Here is a 15,847-nt window from a genome sequence, read left to right as displayed (position 1 = left end):
ATAACAGCTTTATAAATATAGTCAGATCTACGTATAAATCACCTATGGTAAATGAAGCCTGAATTTAAATGTTTTCATAATGAAAAACAAACTACATTCATGTTCTTGCAAACAGTATAAATGTATTTTCACAACAAAAAGTAAGCAGACAATTTTAGCAAAATGATTTTGGGGGAAAAAAATCATTAAATGAAATCGGCATAGAAACGGTGCAATGGAAGTGTAAAAAAAATAAGAGGACAAAATAAGCTATTACTGCTGTTAGAGCCAATAACATCAGCACACTTTGCAATATGATTTGTACATCACCTTGACTGCCCCAGCCAATAACGCAATATGCAAATAAAAGGACAACATATGTATGGATGACAAGTGCTACATGCAAAAGACTGACCACTGCAGAAGCCATTGAAACCACCAACCTGGCTGGCACCTTCTTGGCAATTATCTCCTGAAAGTTCATCTTTCTTTTGGCTCTAGGTCAATCAGTACAACACTATATTAGACAGGAGCACAGTCTTTCAGAAATGTAAAAACCTCACTACTAAACATCCATACAGACAGTAACATTTAGCTGTCAATTATCCAAGAACAGTTTATTTTTTTCTAAAGACCCAAGTTTACTGGTGAGACAAGTTAAAAATAAAAATCAAATTGTGATTGCTATATACCTTGACAGCACACCATGAACAGCCAACATTTGTCATAATGCCCTTTCATGGTGAAGCTTTCATCATACTATCTGTACATGGTAAAAGGATTGATGTGAAGCTTGCTATCATATTGTAGGCAGCACTTGATATAACATGTAACTTAGTGTGTGTAATTTATTAAAGGTTTCCAAGACTGAAGAGGATACACTTTCATTAGTGAAGCTGGGTGATCCAGCAAACCTGGAATGGATCTGGTGCAGGATTTAAAACATTAACTAGCAAATTGCAAATGTTTTTGAAGAAATCTATTTCATGTTTGCTGGATCACCCAGCTTCACTAATGAGAGTGTATCCTCTCCAGCCTTGGAGAGCTTTATAAATCAGGCCCATTGTCTTAGAGTCTTACTTTTCTCTGCCTTTGGATATTAGGACCATTTGTGAAGTAAATGGACCGGTGTAGTCAGTGTATGTCAGACAGACTGAATTATCACAAATTCTGCAATAAGGTCCTTCCATGCACTCTGCTTTTTTATGCTATGTTTACGTTTCAGCAAATAGAATGAAGGGAAGTAAAGCTGCGGGGTGAAACAACGATCATACAGACAGTAACATTAAAAATCAGCACCTCTCCAGGAACCAGGAAAATGAAAGTCATCTGCAATGAAAATATTGACCATCTTCTTTGGTCACTGGCTCAGGTGTACATTTTCTATACCTAAGCACTGACCCATCACTGACAGTAAGGGGTGTGTATGTGAGCTGTAACTACAGCACAGAAAAAATAAAATGGGTAGCATGCAATGCTGTGGTTAGTGGTCCTAATATTCATTTCCATAAACAGTAAAACCATTTAGGAAATACAATACCTGACCAGAATTCCTGCATGCAATTCTATAAGAGCAATTATTTTGGAAATATATTTCAATATGTTTGTCTTAACAGTTCAGACTGATTCCTTTGGCATCTTGTTTCCTATCCCAAAATGTAATCAGAAATCTATTCAGATGAGTGATTAGGCTAATCTCATGTTATTTGCTCTGCTGAAAGCAAAGTCTGCCTGTTTAGCAAGAGGAGCTATTACCACCTCTTTGGAGAGTAAGCAGACAGTTGCTGATCGCTATGTGTGAGGTACAGCTACACAACGTCAATGTAAGACAAATCACTGTCCCAGATCTAGTATGGAGTCAGGAAAGGCAATTTCCATCACAAGATTCTGAGACAGACATTCTGAGATCTGTTCTTTAAAAAGACTACACATTCAGGATTCAAATATGGATGGCATTACATCCAATGTTCTGTCATTTAAAAAAATGTTATTTTTTTTTATTGAAGGAATCGGATTTTTTTCTACATGGCAATAAAAAATGCACATATTTTTAGAATTTGTGTATTCATCAGAAGGATTTATTTAAAATAAAAAAAATGTCCTGTTTACATTGCATTAGAGATAAATGGGGTAAAAACCTGGCTCAGGATTTTAATTTCTGATCCTTTATTTTAATTTTTATAAAGTTTGTATTACTTGTAAACATATGGCCAGTAAAGGAAGATAGCTGGTTGTAAAGCTGCATTGGCAGCAAGAAGCTTGTGTATAGGTAATACACGTTAACAAATTGTGTCTAAATGGCGCCATCTTGAGGATCAGAATTGAATTACCAGTAATATTTTTGTTATTTAAAAAAAATCAATTTGTAATGGGATTTAAAGTTGGAATGCTGTGTAAAATTCTAATAAAAACATAATCCGTTGATCTGCAAAAAATATTTAACCCTTACATTTAATTAAACATATTAAAAAGACATATCAATAGTTAACCCAATAAATGTTATTACTTTATTGAAATCATGTTTTTATGAGATGTCAGCAACACATTAAAAAAAAAAGGGACAGGGCAACAAACAACAAAAGAATGATGAAATTCTGTAATTTTTTTTTTTTGGCGAGCATATCCCTTAACAAATTAGGTTGACTGGAAAAAATTAATGATTGGGGGGAAGGGTCTCTCAGACTGAACAAATGGAATGGAAATGGGAAAGAAATTGTGAACTTCATAGTTTATAGTACATAGCAAACCATTCAGAGAATCAGTAGACATCTCTGTAAACAGGAGACAAGGGTAAATAAAATGACACCCGGTACCATATAATGCTATTTTGCATTAATAACAGACACGATTGAGTTCTGGAAGTCACTGCAGAAACTTAGGCACACTTTGAAAACCATTGTCTGAACACAAATGGGGGTTAAATCCTCATTGCAAATAAAACCTATAAAAACATGATTTAGGAATACTGCGCATTCTGTGAACCCAAGTTCAATTAAAATCTATAAGGGTGACATGACTCCTAGATTGTAAGTTCTTCTGGGCAGGGTCCTCTTCTCCTCCAGTGTCATTGTCTGTAACTGTCATTTGCTACCCCTATTTATTGTAGAGCACTGCGTAATTTGTTGGCGCTATGCAAACCCTGGTAATAATATTAATAATGGAAACCTGTCCTATGGTCTGAAGAATCAAAATGTTAATAAAGTGCTAAAAAGAAGAACCATTTAGATTGCTGTCAGTGCAGAGTTCAAAAGCCAGCACCTATAATGGTATGGTGGTGCATAGGTGCACATAGCATGGGTAGCTGCCACATCTTGGAAGGCACTATTAATGCTGAATGATATATACAGGTTATGGAGAAACTGCTGGCACTGCTGCTGGCCAAGCAATGTCATTTTAGAAAAGGCCTGTAAAGGAACATGGGAGCTAAACGGGCCTGCAGTCCAGATCGGTCACCCATTGCATTATTTAAAAAAAATACAAAGGCGACCCCGAAGATCTAAGAAGTTATAGAAGTTTCTTTTAGAAGAAATCCTATATCAATTGGAATTCTCATTTATCAAATATTTACAGAGTACTGTTAAAAGAAATAATGCAACACAGTGATAAAAATAACCCACTGTAACTGTAATGCTACTGACATCAAATTTAAAACCAAAGTTTATTTTTAAATAACCAACATTTGGTTGTGGTTAGTCCTACCTTACCTTATTATATACCTAAGAGCCAAAAAAGAACACTAGGCTCAAACTTCTTGGGGATGCGATTTTCCTGGCAACTGCTGTATAAATATTATAGCATTTCAACACAATAAATTGAACTTAATTTGTATTATTGAGAATAAGTTGTTTTGGAATGTTGCTGCTGCTTCTAATATATTTATACAACTTGCTGTGGTAAAGCGCTGATGTGAGTATTATTCTTACCACTGTTATCCTTACGTCACCTTAAGTTCATTAGTAACCAGGAAAGGTTAGGCCTATCGATGCCCATAGTATATACACAAACAATGGGTCCTATGTATTGCATCTACAGCATGTTATTAATTTTTAGAAGGGAAATTATTTATAAGTAATATACCTACCAATAAATGGGCAAAGGCATCATTCTGTAATTCATGAAATTGTATATAAGCTTGGTGGTTTGGAAAGCCATTATTCTATTGCATGCTTGTAATTATAATGATTATCAATATGTTAAATTTTAAATTGTAGGAATCGTAGAAAACTAAAGAGACACTGCAACACAAGTTGTATCCTTTTAGGCACACTGAGCCTAATAACACTGAGTTAAAAAAGCTCTCCAAGACTGCAGAAGATAGACTACCATGAGAGAACCTGAAAAATCCAGCAAAGCTAGAAAGGATTTTCTAAAAATCATTTTGCTATTAATTGGCAAATGTTTTCATTCCAGGACCAGATCCATTTCAGGTTCCCTGGATCACCCAGGTTCTCCCATGATAATCTATCTTCTCCAGTCTTGGAGAACAAAATCAGGACCGACCACTGTCTCTGACTGAAACCTTTGACTACGTCCACTAGGATACATTCACTAACAGTGGTTATTGAGACATGTAAGGCGTAGCCGCTGATGGACATTGTTAAACAAAAAAAAAATCTGAATTCTCTCCATGCAAAGCTTACTCTACACATCAGTATTTTGTGTGGATATCATAGATAGCATAAAAGAGAACAACAGAACAATTAGCTGAACAGTTTCCCTACATAGAAGAACCATGGAATAATTAATTACATTTACCAATGAAGATGTTTCACAACTAATATTCCTATTGTTTAAATGCATAACAATGCTATTTAAGTGTTTTATATTATTTATAATATTTTATATAGTGTTTTATAATATTTTATAATATTTATAAGTGTTTGAAGTTAAATCCCTTACCACTGCAGTGGTAATTGTTTAATATCTTGTTTTAGGGGATAGAAATACTTTGCTTATTCTTCCTTCCTGTGGCAGCAGGTACCCTTCTAATTCCCTATTGTTCCCGGATGTGGGCAAGCCTTCTTGGTTTACAATGCAGGACTGCTAATCATTGTATGTCATTATGTTAAAAAACCTTTGACCAGATAAGTAACATAGATAAGAAGCACCTTAGAAGGACTGATCATCAAGATGGAAGGTGGGAGCAAGGAATCAAAGGTAAATAGTACTGCTTACTGTTATTCGCCTAAACTAAATTTGTATTTCGCCATACATATATGTTTGGTATATTTAAAACGAAAGCCCAAAAATGATCTTTCTTCTTATCACTTTTCAATATGGTTATAGTTATCTTATCGACCATTTCTCTTATTTTGGTAGATCTTTGCAGCTCTTTCAGAGTTGCATACTGGCTTTTGAATGCCTAATTACCCCATTATGGAGTATTAGTGACCATCCATCAATAAGCAGAGCCATAGTTATTTCATATGCCTTTCATTTTTGGAAAATGGATTTATTGGTTTGTTTCGTTTTACATTTTGTACAAATTTTTGCATCACAAGGAAAACCTGTCCAACAAAAGTAAAGGATTGTAAGTCAAAATGGCCACAGTGATACTCTCTTTAAAAATATTTTGTATAGAAAAATGACATAAATAAAATAACTAATGCCAAGAAGTCAAAGGGAGGTAAATACGGTCATATGTAAATTCTACAGTGTAGAATACATTTTGTAACTGCATTGCACAGCAAATATAGGATTTTAAGTGACCTTATTTCTTTTCTTTTTTTTTTTTGCAAGCCAAACAATACATGTAAAGGACACCCGTGAATAATTATCTTGCGCCACTGAATTCAGCTCTAAAATATTACATTTTCTGTAGACATCTATATAGAAATTGTTCGTCCGGACAAATCCAGGAGTTTTGATCTTCTCGGTCCCCTGCAGCTCTTAGCGATGTCTCCCTCTGACCATTACCCAGCAGAGTAGTGATGTGGAGCTCATCAGTCACAACCAGTGACAGCAGAAAATGAACTTAGGCATCAATGGTACTGCTTTGGAAACGTGCTATATATATTTGAGTTTTGATGCAGAGCTGCACAGCCCCCTTCCCCTAAATAGTATATTAAGAAAATACATAGAGCAGTACCCTTTCCTCCTAAACAATGCATTGAACACAAACATAGATATTTCAGTAAATAACTAGACATGTTATATAATGAGGAAGATGCTTCCAGTTCTTATGAAAATACAAATTTCTCTGTTTAACCCCCTGAGTGGTAATCCCGAGTGTGACTCTGGGTTAAAAAAAACAAAAAAAAACAACATGTTTAAAGCGGTAACCCCAAGCCACTCTTGGTAGCTAAAAACATAAAAAATAAACACTTACCTGGTTCCATCCGCATCCTCCAGTGTCCTGCCTGTCCTATCCCAGCCTCGAGCCGCATCCTCTTCCTCCGGCGAGTGCACTGACGTCCCCCAGGAGTTCCCAGTGACGTCGGTGCATGCGTTGGTGCGTTCAAGGGAGCGCAGCGGGAAACTCGAATTATTTTGTATTGGATTCAATATTTTATGCACTTTCCTGGTTCATGCTCATAAAATATCTCAACAGAAATAATCCTACCAGATATTTAATGCTACCATATTTTAAAATTAATATCATACTTGAAGCAATTCAGAACATGTAGTATTGAAAAATATACCTTTATAAGTATTTAACCATTTTTGGTGTACATGTCTTTACTGAAGAACACTTTTCCTTTGCTCTATCGTCTAAAAGGTAAGGGAGTCGGTGGACAACGACAGAGTCTAACAGCTACATGTTGCCCTTTGCTACTTGCGTGTCCCTTTGACCACAGCAGTTAGTGGAGCGGTTCATTGGTTTGTAGAGAGACTACAAGGGATGTGATCTCCAGCAGTCCTACAGATCATGTCCTTACTTTGTTTCAAATGATATAGGATGTAAAAAGTCTCTGACAGTGGTTTGTAACAATACATATACCTAATATTATGTTCTGGCCCTTTGCTGATGTCAGGTACCATAGACAAGATCTTCTATACCTCTTAAAATGACCACCACTAGTCTAACTACTTTAAAAAAAAATAATACTAATAAAAGTGCTCACTTAACCTTAGAATCCACAGGTCAGTTTACTTCTTGACTTGCATTGCAGTGAAGAAAAGATGAAGGACATGAGATACACTGCATATGAAATGGATAAATACCTGTCCCCACGTTAACATTTATTAACACTTATATACAGAGCCAAGGTTAATAAATGAACACAAACTGAGAGACCTATTTACGTTAAAGCAAGCATTTGCCATTGTTAATGGCAACTACTGCCAAATATGCTTATAAACAACTTTTTATGACAGAATATACCTGGTGAACAAAGACTCCAGTCTTTCACCAGAGCCATCAGTCATTCCTCTATTGGGAGCCAATATCTTGCGAGGCCTTCACACAGTAAAGAAAAGGAAGGAAAAGACTGTTAACAACAGCCAGGAGACACGGACACCTCTGTACTTCCTTTATGTGTTTTTTCTCTCCAACTGGAAACTTGGAAAAATGGAAAGGTTTTTTTATACCCAATTAGGATAGAGCAAAAAATGGTTAGAACCTGCCTTTTATTTTCTTTACCCTAATTTGCAGACCAAACAGAAAGTGAGAGGAAATCTTTACAAAGTGAGGTGAACCCCTCCTCACGGGACAGTTCTTATGGGAAGTTGCAAAACTTGAAGGTATACCCTCAATATCTGTAGTGGTGACAACTCAAATTCATTTCTACTCTCGCTTTGAGTCCCAGTGACAATTGCACTAAGACAATTGACACTAATTCCCTAGTGGGAATTCAATCAGAAGTACAATTCTAAGTGTCAATAATGTGTACAACAAACATGTTGTCTGTGAGCAGAATGATGCTGGGCAAATAGTGGCACTATGCAAAATATAATGTTGTAGAAAGCCTAATATTACCTGAATTGCAGTGCTTTACTAGATTTGTTGTCTTACATGGAATGCCTGTAAAGCCCTTTATTGGAACTAAATGCTAATCCCTCATCACTCTTTCCAAACCACAGCAAAATGTTTTGAGATTTCCAAACACTTTAAGCTACATATTCTTTGATCAAACCAAACCTAAAAATACATCCCCTATTGTATATGTAGGCTTGCAAAGGCAATGATGCAATGCTGCCATACAATACAGTTCTCCATTTATTCTGACACTGCATTCAACTAGCCCTTCTATCCAAAGTACAGAAAATGCAGCAGGAAAGGAAGAAATCACTTAATTAGAAACAGGGTAACTTACACAAAATGAATTTTGCTGACTGGTTTTGCTAAAAGTCACTTGTATATATGCATTTTATAATTTTGTGCCAGGTTCAATTGCCCAGAATTATTTTAAATTTACTTTAAAACCATTTTCATATAAGCCAAAAAAAGAAATCAAAGGAAAAAAAGATCAATCAGTTGTTAATTGACTTGCCTAACACCAATGACAGAATATAGGACAACACGTACCTCATTCTGTTCTTCGTGTTCTAGAATGGCTTGAAGAAATGCTCTTCTTTCATGGCTTGAAGATTTCTGATCAAACATTCCAGCCTGAATAACCTTTTGATCAACGTTCAATTTGTACTTGGCAGCTGCAAGAATCTTTTCCTCCACACTATTTACAGTGCACAAACGTAACACGCGCACCTCATTCTGCTGACCAATTCTGTGTGCTCTGTCTTGTGCTTGTAAGTCCTAAATACATAACATAACAAAAAGCAATGTGAACACTAGGCACAGATATCTCAGTAATTCACTATGATCAAGCAGGTATGTGGATTCAACACATTAAAACAGACAACTGGCCTGATTTTAAGACCATGTATATGGTATCAGCCATCACATCCAAGAACAGGGTAATTCAGCATATTTATTATAATATTTTATTTTTCTATACAAAATAGAAAATTAGATATATCTAGAGACTCTGATATGATTCCAAAGTATAAATGAAAAAAACTTTATCCTTTCCCATTATTTGAAGCCTCAAGACATGTTTAGTTAATGATAGTTTCTATTCACTATACACTAAAAAAAAAATCATACACTTTTCTGCAACAAGGAAATTATTCTCCCCTGTTTTTTCACTGAGTAAAACAACCTAACCCTCTATAAACTGACAATATGGTATATTTTTGGTTTCACTGTATGTTGTGAATATGAACACAGCCTATGCTGTAGATAAGTGTGCACTCTGTCTGTATTTCCTATTGTTATCTACCCAGATAATGTGAGGGACCTACAGCCTTTACTACCAGAATGTGTATTAAGTGAGTGGGTAGGAGTGCTTCCGGAAAGGAGAGCTGTAAGGAGTGACGACCAAAAGGAAGAGCAGAACCAAAACTATATAGCAGCCTTTCTTATTCAGGATTAATTGAACAATTGGGTTTCCTCGTGAGTTTGCTAGGAGTTCCTTGAGAACAGGACAGTTGCAGGTTTCCTGGCTACACTGACAAATGTAAGTAAGACTAATAATGCTGCACAAATGATACTACCTGAAAAGCTTAAGTACAGAATATAAAAGGAATTTTTGTTACTTAAACTAAAGTATCAAGTAGCTGGGATAAAATTAAAAATGAAGAGACAACCAAGACAATGAGAAAACAAAGAAGATAAAAACCTGATGAGGATTCCAGTCACTGTCAAAAATAACAACTGTGTCTGCAGCCTGAAGGTTCAGTCCCAAACCTCCGGCCCTGGTACTAAGCAAGAAGATGAAATACTGTGAACCTTCTTCATTAAATTTCTTCAATAATGCAGCTCTGTCTTCTGACTTTGTAGTACCTTAGGAAACAGAAAAGTCCTTATTAGGCAAAGATATGTTATCTACAATAAAAATTCCACCTAAATGACTAATGTTTTAGTTTTAATTAGCACACTTTGTAGAGGAGAAAAACAAATCCCAGAAGTTCTGATGCTCCATAGAACACAAGTCTATTGATACAAAATGTATGGTGCATGTTTAAACATTAAAAAGACTTTAAAATCTAACCACAAAAATGTTAACAGTTACAATTTGACTTTGTTTACATGCATGTTTAGAGGTATACATGGCATGGCTATGATGGAGCATTAAAAAGGGCTCTCAAGCATTTAAAATATGCATTCTAGAAAAAAAAAACAGACATGGCAAACTCCACAGATTATGTTTCCTCAGATCTCATGATGAGGAGATTCAATGAATAGGTCTTCACATCTACATAATTCTGATGTTATCAGTTTTAAACTAGATGAAGAATCAAAAGAAACACAAACCATCAAGGCGAAGGTACTGAAAGTTGCGAAAAGCAAAGTAATCCTCCATGATCGTCATGAGCGAGGTCATCTGACAGAAAAGCAGGACACGGTGATTTGTGGCTCTCAGCTTAGGTAAAATTCGATCAAGCAACTCAAACTTTCCTGAGGTTCTGTACAAGTCAGGCCTGTGTAACATAAAAAGATTAGTATGGACAATGTATCATATCATCATATTTTTCCTTTTCCCCAAAAAACAGAAAAGCAGAAAATAAATAAAATCCCTTTTTTGGGTAAATCTTCTGTATACCATAATAAAAACTAAATTACCGTATTTTTCGGACCATAAGACGCTCCGGACTATAAGACGCAAGTAAAAAAATATGCCCCTGTACCTCTGCATTCGGACCATAAGACGCACCCTGATTTTCCCCCCACTTTAGGAGGAAAAAAAGTGCGTCTTATGGTCCGAAAAATACGGTATATTTAAAGCAAACAAAAAAAGTCCTAGAACCTCACTGTAAAAAAAAAACATAAAAAGTTAAAATTGATGAGAAAAAAAACTTACCTGACCCTAGTTTCGTAAACGTGGTGGATCCTGGGAAAGCTAATAATTTCAGAACTCACAGAAATACTCCAAATCTGTGGCCTATTCTTGTATTTGAAAAATTAAGCTTTCCTGGGTTTCCAGAAAAGGGACAGGGCCTTTTTGAGTTTTTTCATAAACAAAGTTTTTTCATAAACTCATTATTTCCTGCTTTTCATACACGAGGTAGGGGACTAGACTATAAGCAAGTTCTGCATGTGTAACATTTGCTTTAAATTTTTTTTTTAGAATTTTGATTTGTTTTATCAACCCATACTACAAAATAATGTATATCAAAGAACATGTTGCACAGTGACAGCAAAAGCAACAACTGGAAAGACCTATGAACCCCCCCCCCTTTTTTTCTTTCTTTAAAAGGGTGTACTCAGGGCACTTGTCCTAGTCCTCATTTGCCCTTGTCACATTCCTTTTTATATAGACTTTCATTTCTGGACACAATTGGATCCATTACAGGGGATTGCAAAATTTCCTTCTCTACCAGTATAAATTATTTGACGTATACATTACTGCATTTGGCCCAGGATCAATTATATAAGACCCCCCACCCCTGAAAAAAGCACCTTTTTTCATTTCTATCATAATAAATGAAAAAATAAAGCATTCAGTCACAGATGGCATTTTTGCTGTCATGTCAAAGAAAAGGAAAAATGGCATGTTGGTTATTCATGAAGCAAGGAGCTTTACGCTTAGAATTATGTAAATCTACCAGTAAATGCAGGATATTAAAATTATTTACCCGTTGATGATGCCATTAGCATATCCCAGATGTTCAGCAAAGGATTCCTACAAGCACAGAATTAGGGTATTCAGAAATTTTGAACAATTACATGCAAAAAAGGGAAAGAAACCATTTACCTAGAATGTGTAAAATGAAAAGAAAGTTAAATTTCAGGATCAAAAATAAATAAATATATATAGAAATATATAAAAATAAATATACAAACACACATATATATCCTTTGTGGTGCCCTCTTTTGCCACCATAGTTGTGTATAACTACAAATATTCCAATGCTTAGTTGCAATGCACAGCATGCTCCTTTGAACATGCTGAACACCAACAGTAAGAGTGGTGGCTCTCAATCAGTGATTCACTTCTGTTTGTATCTCCTTTAGCTAGTTAGTGGGGTTAACCTAAAGGAGAGCTCCACAGTAGATGCTGTGTTCAACTTTTCTAGAATAGGTAGGCTTTAGAGTGCTTTTTAGAATACAGCATCAGCATGATATTTTTCAACTGTCAACTTAAAATATAAAATGTTCTTAGTAAATTACAAACCAGGCGCATGAAAAGCCCTGGTATTGCCTTTATTAGGAAATCAGGAAAGTTGATCTATAGTCATAGATACGGCAGTAGAATAGTTCGCCTTCATGCTTTATATGGTATTCCAAAATGTCTGCATTCAAATGCAATGCCAACATATGAAAATTCTTTAACTTACCTCAATGTGCTGGAATATGAAAGGGTGATTGCAGATCTTTCTTAGCTGCATGATGGTGTTCATAAGTGTTTTTGCTCCACCTTTACCCTAGAAAACAAATCAATCACACATCATTTACCACAAATGTTTATCTCTTACATTCTGTTATATGTCTAATGAAAAATTTACTGAGTGTAAGAGGAAAAAAAAATTATAAAAGTGCTCCGTAGTAGTGGTTGGATGCAGAGCTTTTCTGGTCCTAAATTTTGAAAACAACTGCAGCAGCAAAGGTCTTTAACCCCCCTAGCGGTAATCCCAAGTGTGAATTGGGGTGGATTTCACTTGCAAAAAGCAGTAACCCAGAGTTACACTCGGGGTAACTTTAGAAGCCCCTCTTACCTGTGCCACACACTCCAGCGGCGATCGGACGATTCCGCTGTGATGCCAGGGTGTCTGTCTGTCGGGGGTGTGGCCGGGAAAATTAAAAGCAGATTACTAAGGAGTCTACTTTAAAATACCACCCAGGGTCCCGGCCACACCGCTGCTCGCATCCGCAGTTAGATGCGATGCACCATGCAGGACTTATACATGGTGCATCACATCTAACTGCTGATTCGAGCAGCAATAGTAAATTCTGGGGGTGATACCAGCGGGGATTTCCTGCTGGCATCACCCCCGGAATTCGCTATTGCTGATAGCATCACCCAAAGGATGTGACGCTTGCATCCACCTGGTGATGCAAGCAGCCAGTTGATTTAGGGGAGTGAGCAGGGCGGGGACATCCCTATCGCATCATCCGGGAAGATGTGACATCTTACGGGTGATGCGGTGGAGTGATGGATTCTGAGGGTGGGAAATTTAAAAGCAGATTACTATGCAATCTGCTTTTAATTTTTTTACAGTAAAAAACACTACAAAACATATAATAAAAGTATAAATACACATTTTAGTGTACCAAGCATTATTGCTCAGTGCCCTGATTTACATTTTGCCCACTATTAGCTCTGACCTTGATCTGACCTTTTGATGACTTATAAATTACTTCCTGAATGTATCATTTCATCACTTTGTCTTTGACCTTGATTGCTCCTGACTGATTGCTGCAGACCACATGGCATCCAAAAGGCATCTCGCTGGCGCAAGTGCTGTTTTGGAGGAATTTGAACGCAGCGATAGCGATTTGGAGTCCCTTGTGGAATCGAGTGATAGTTATTCAACAGAGATTTGCTATCAGACAGCGAAAGTGAACTGAGCGACGATTCTGAACCTGGTGCTCCATTGACCTTGATGCAGACCAGGCAGCACCGCCAAGATTTCCATTCACCGGCGCACCTGGGATGAACATTGAGGGTGAATGCGACGACTCCCTGGCATACCTGAGGTTGTTTTTGACCGATGAAGTTATCGAAAAAATTGTTGCGGAGACAAACAGGTAAGCCGTTCTGTGTTTGCTAACTTTTTTAAATTTTTTTTGTATGAAAACATGTGTTCTGCTCTGTGTTTGCTAACTATTTTAAATTGTTGAATTTTTTTTTTGGAAACTTATGCTGCTCTGCGTTTGCTAACTTTTTAAAAAAAAATTATGCCAACATGTGTGCTGCTCTGTGTTTGCTAACATATTACTTGCAACCTTCACACTATAAAAGAACATATCTTAAAATACCTTTTTTATTTTGTTTTATGAAGGTACGCTGGACAACAACAAGGTGCTCCACACCTGAGGTTTGCAAGAAGCAGAAAGTGGGAACCTGTGACCAAGGAAGACATTTGCCTGTTTTTGGGCTTGGTGATCGTGCAGGGAGTTGTGGGCAAATCCATGCAGAAGTGGTACTGGTCCAAGAACAAAATGATTGCCACTCCATTCTTTGGCACAGTCCATGCCAGAATACCGCTTTTCCCTCATCATGAAGTACCTGCACTTCAAAAACAATGAAGAATTTGATGAGATCACTCATCCTGCATCAAAACTGAAGAAAATTTGGGAAGTGTCTCAGATGATTCTACAAAATTTCCAGCAAACCTATGTGCCAGAAAGAAATGTCAGCATTGATGAAAGTCCAATGGCTTACAAGGGGAGGCTCAGCTGGGTGCAGTACATTGCGTCAAAGAGGGTACGATTTGGCGTGAAAACGTATATGCTGTGCAAATCCTAATCTGGCTACATCTGGAATACGGTACTGTACACTGGAAAAGGGACACAGTTCAACCTCAGATAAAGCCATTATGGATTGGCATTATCTTCAGTGCTATCCCTCATTGAGCCATTGCTGGGTCAGGGCTATTGTGTCACAACTGACAATTTCTACACCTCTCTTAAGCTTTATGAGTTCCTTCTGCAACACAGAATAGATGCCTATGGCAACCTGCCATTAATGTTTGCAAAAGGGAAGCTGAAGACAGAAGAAATTGTTGCCTGGCAGAAAGGCAAGATGATGGCCCTGAGATGGCGTGAAAAGAAATATGTGTGCCTGATGAGTACTGTCCATCATGCCTCCACTGTTCTGGTCCACCGTTGTCAACCCGGAAAGCCTGACTGGTCGTCACTTCACTGAATACATCCCACCAACCCAGAAAAAGGCAGCACCTACAAGGATGTGCGTGGTTTGCTGCTCAAAGACCGATGACAGAGGAAGGAAGAAACGCAAAGAAACCAGGTTCTACTGTCCTGACTGTGATGTTGGGACTTCCCTGCTTCAAAATCTACCACACCCAGGATGTCTACTAAAAATGTACAAATTTTTTTTCTAATATCTGCATTTAATTTATAATATTATTTATCAATAATATTGCACCCTCATTTGAAAAATTTCAGTGAGAAATTTTTGATATTTTATTTTTGATAAGTTACATTGTTGTGGTCTAATATTTCATTATTTTTTATAATTATGATTTATAATTATTTATTATATTTTAATTTATGATTATAATATAATAAATCAATATAATTAATATACCCGGGAGTTAGTCCTAAGAACTACAGGACCACAATATAAACAAAAAATTAAAAATAGGATCACTTTTTGCATCAAAAAACTGACAGAATTAGAACGCTAGGGGGGTTTAAGAGATTTTTTTTTTTTTTTATGGTGGAAACGGTGTCTGGAAAGTCTGGAGAGGTCAGTAATAACATAATACTCTATATATATTGTATATACAAACTACAGCACACACCTCCAGGCACACCTACAAACAGTATGCATCTGTTGGAAATACAACAGCAATCAACATACCTTCTTATCTTTCTCCGATCCATCTGTGAGGAGAATACCTTTTCCTTGCATGTGGCGGTAAAGAATCTTTTGGAGAGCTGACATGTCACATTTAATTACATATTCAACCTACAAGAGAACAAGGATGTTGGTAAGAAATAATGATATTCTTTAACAAACAAAAGAAAATAAATAATGGTAACTGTTCTAGGTGGTCTAAAAAAGGGTCTTGCAGAAACTAAAAATATTTTTAGAACCAAATCTCTCAGAAAAACAACCTAAAGTAACAACAATGTGTTGGCAATTTGTGGTGCCTGCAGGAACCTGAAGGTAACATGAACATTTAGGCTTGCATTATTTCTAAAAAAAAGCTAGTTTCCTGGCCATCATTCTTATTTATT

The 15,847-nt window shown here is 36.6% G+C and overlaps 1 protein-coding gene across 6 annotated transcripts in view; it reads right to left on the bottom strand.

The window, feature by feature from the left end:
* Positions 1-15,847, bottom strand: part of SMARCA2 (SWI/SNF related BAF chromatin remodeling complex subunit ATPase 2) — a 104,317-nt gene that overhangs the window by 27,032 nt on the left and 61,438 nt on the right. For 4 of the 6 annotated variants that reach the window (XM_072404200.1, XM_072404199.1, XM_072404202.1 and 1 more), the window contains exons 21-27: positions 15,468-15,575; positions 12,259-12,345; positions 11,557-11,603; positions 10,235-10,401; positions 9,600-9,763; positions 8,447-8,674; positions 423-476 (exon numbers count right to left, since the gene is read on the bottom strand). In XM_072404200.1, the coding sequence (XP_072260301.1) occupies positions 423-476; positions 8,447-8,674; positions 9,600-9,763; positions 10,235-10,401; positions 11,557-11,603; positions 12,259-12,345; positions 15,468-15,575 (855 nt within the window). The remainder of the gene's footprint in view (positions 1-422; positions 477-8,446; positions 8,675-9,599; positions 9,764-10,234; positions 10,402-11,556; positions 11,604-12,258; positions 12,346-15,467; positions 15,576-15,847) is intronic. The other 2 variants (XM_072404203.1, XM_072404204.1) reach the window with 1 other exon arrangement.

Source organism: Pyxicephalus adspersus, chromosome 3, assembly GCF_032062135.1.
Source record: "Pyxicephalus adspersus chromosome 3, UCB_Pads_2.0, whole genome shotgun sequence".
In the NCBI taxonomy this organism is placed as follows: domain Eukaryota; kingdom Metazoa; phylum Chordata; class Amphibia; order Anura; family Pyxicephalidae; genus Pyxicephalus; species Pyxicephalus adspersus.
The sequence above is the reverse complement of the archived record's forward strand: the minus strand, read 5'-3'. Positions and strand labels throughout refer to the sequence as shown.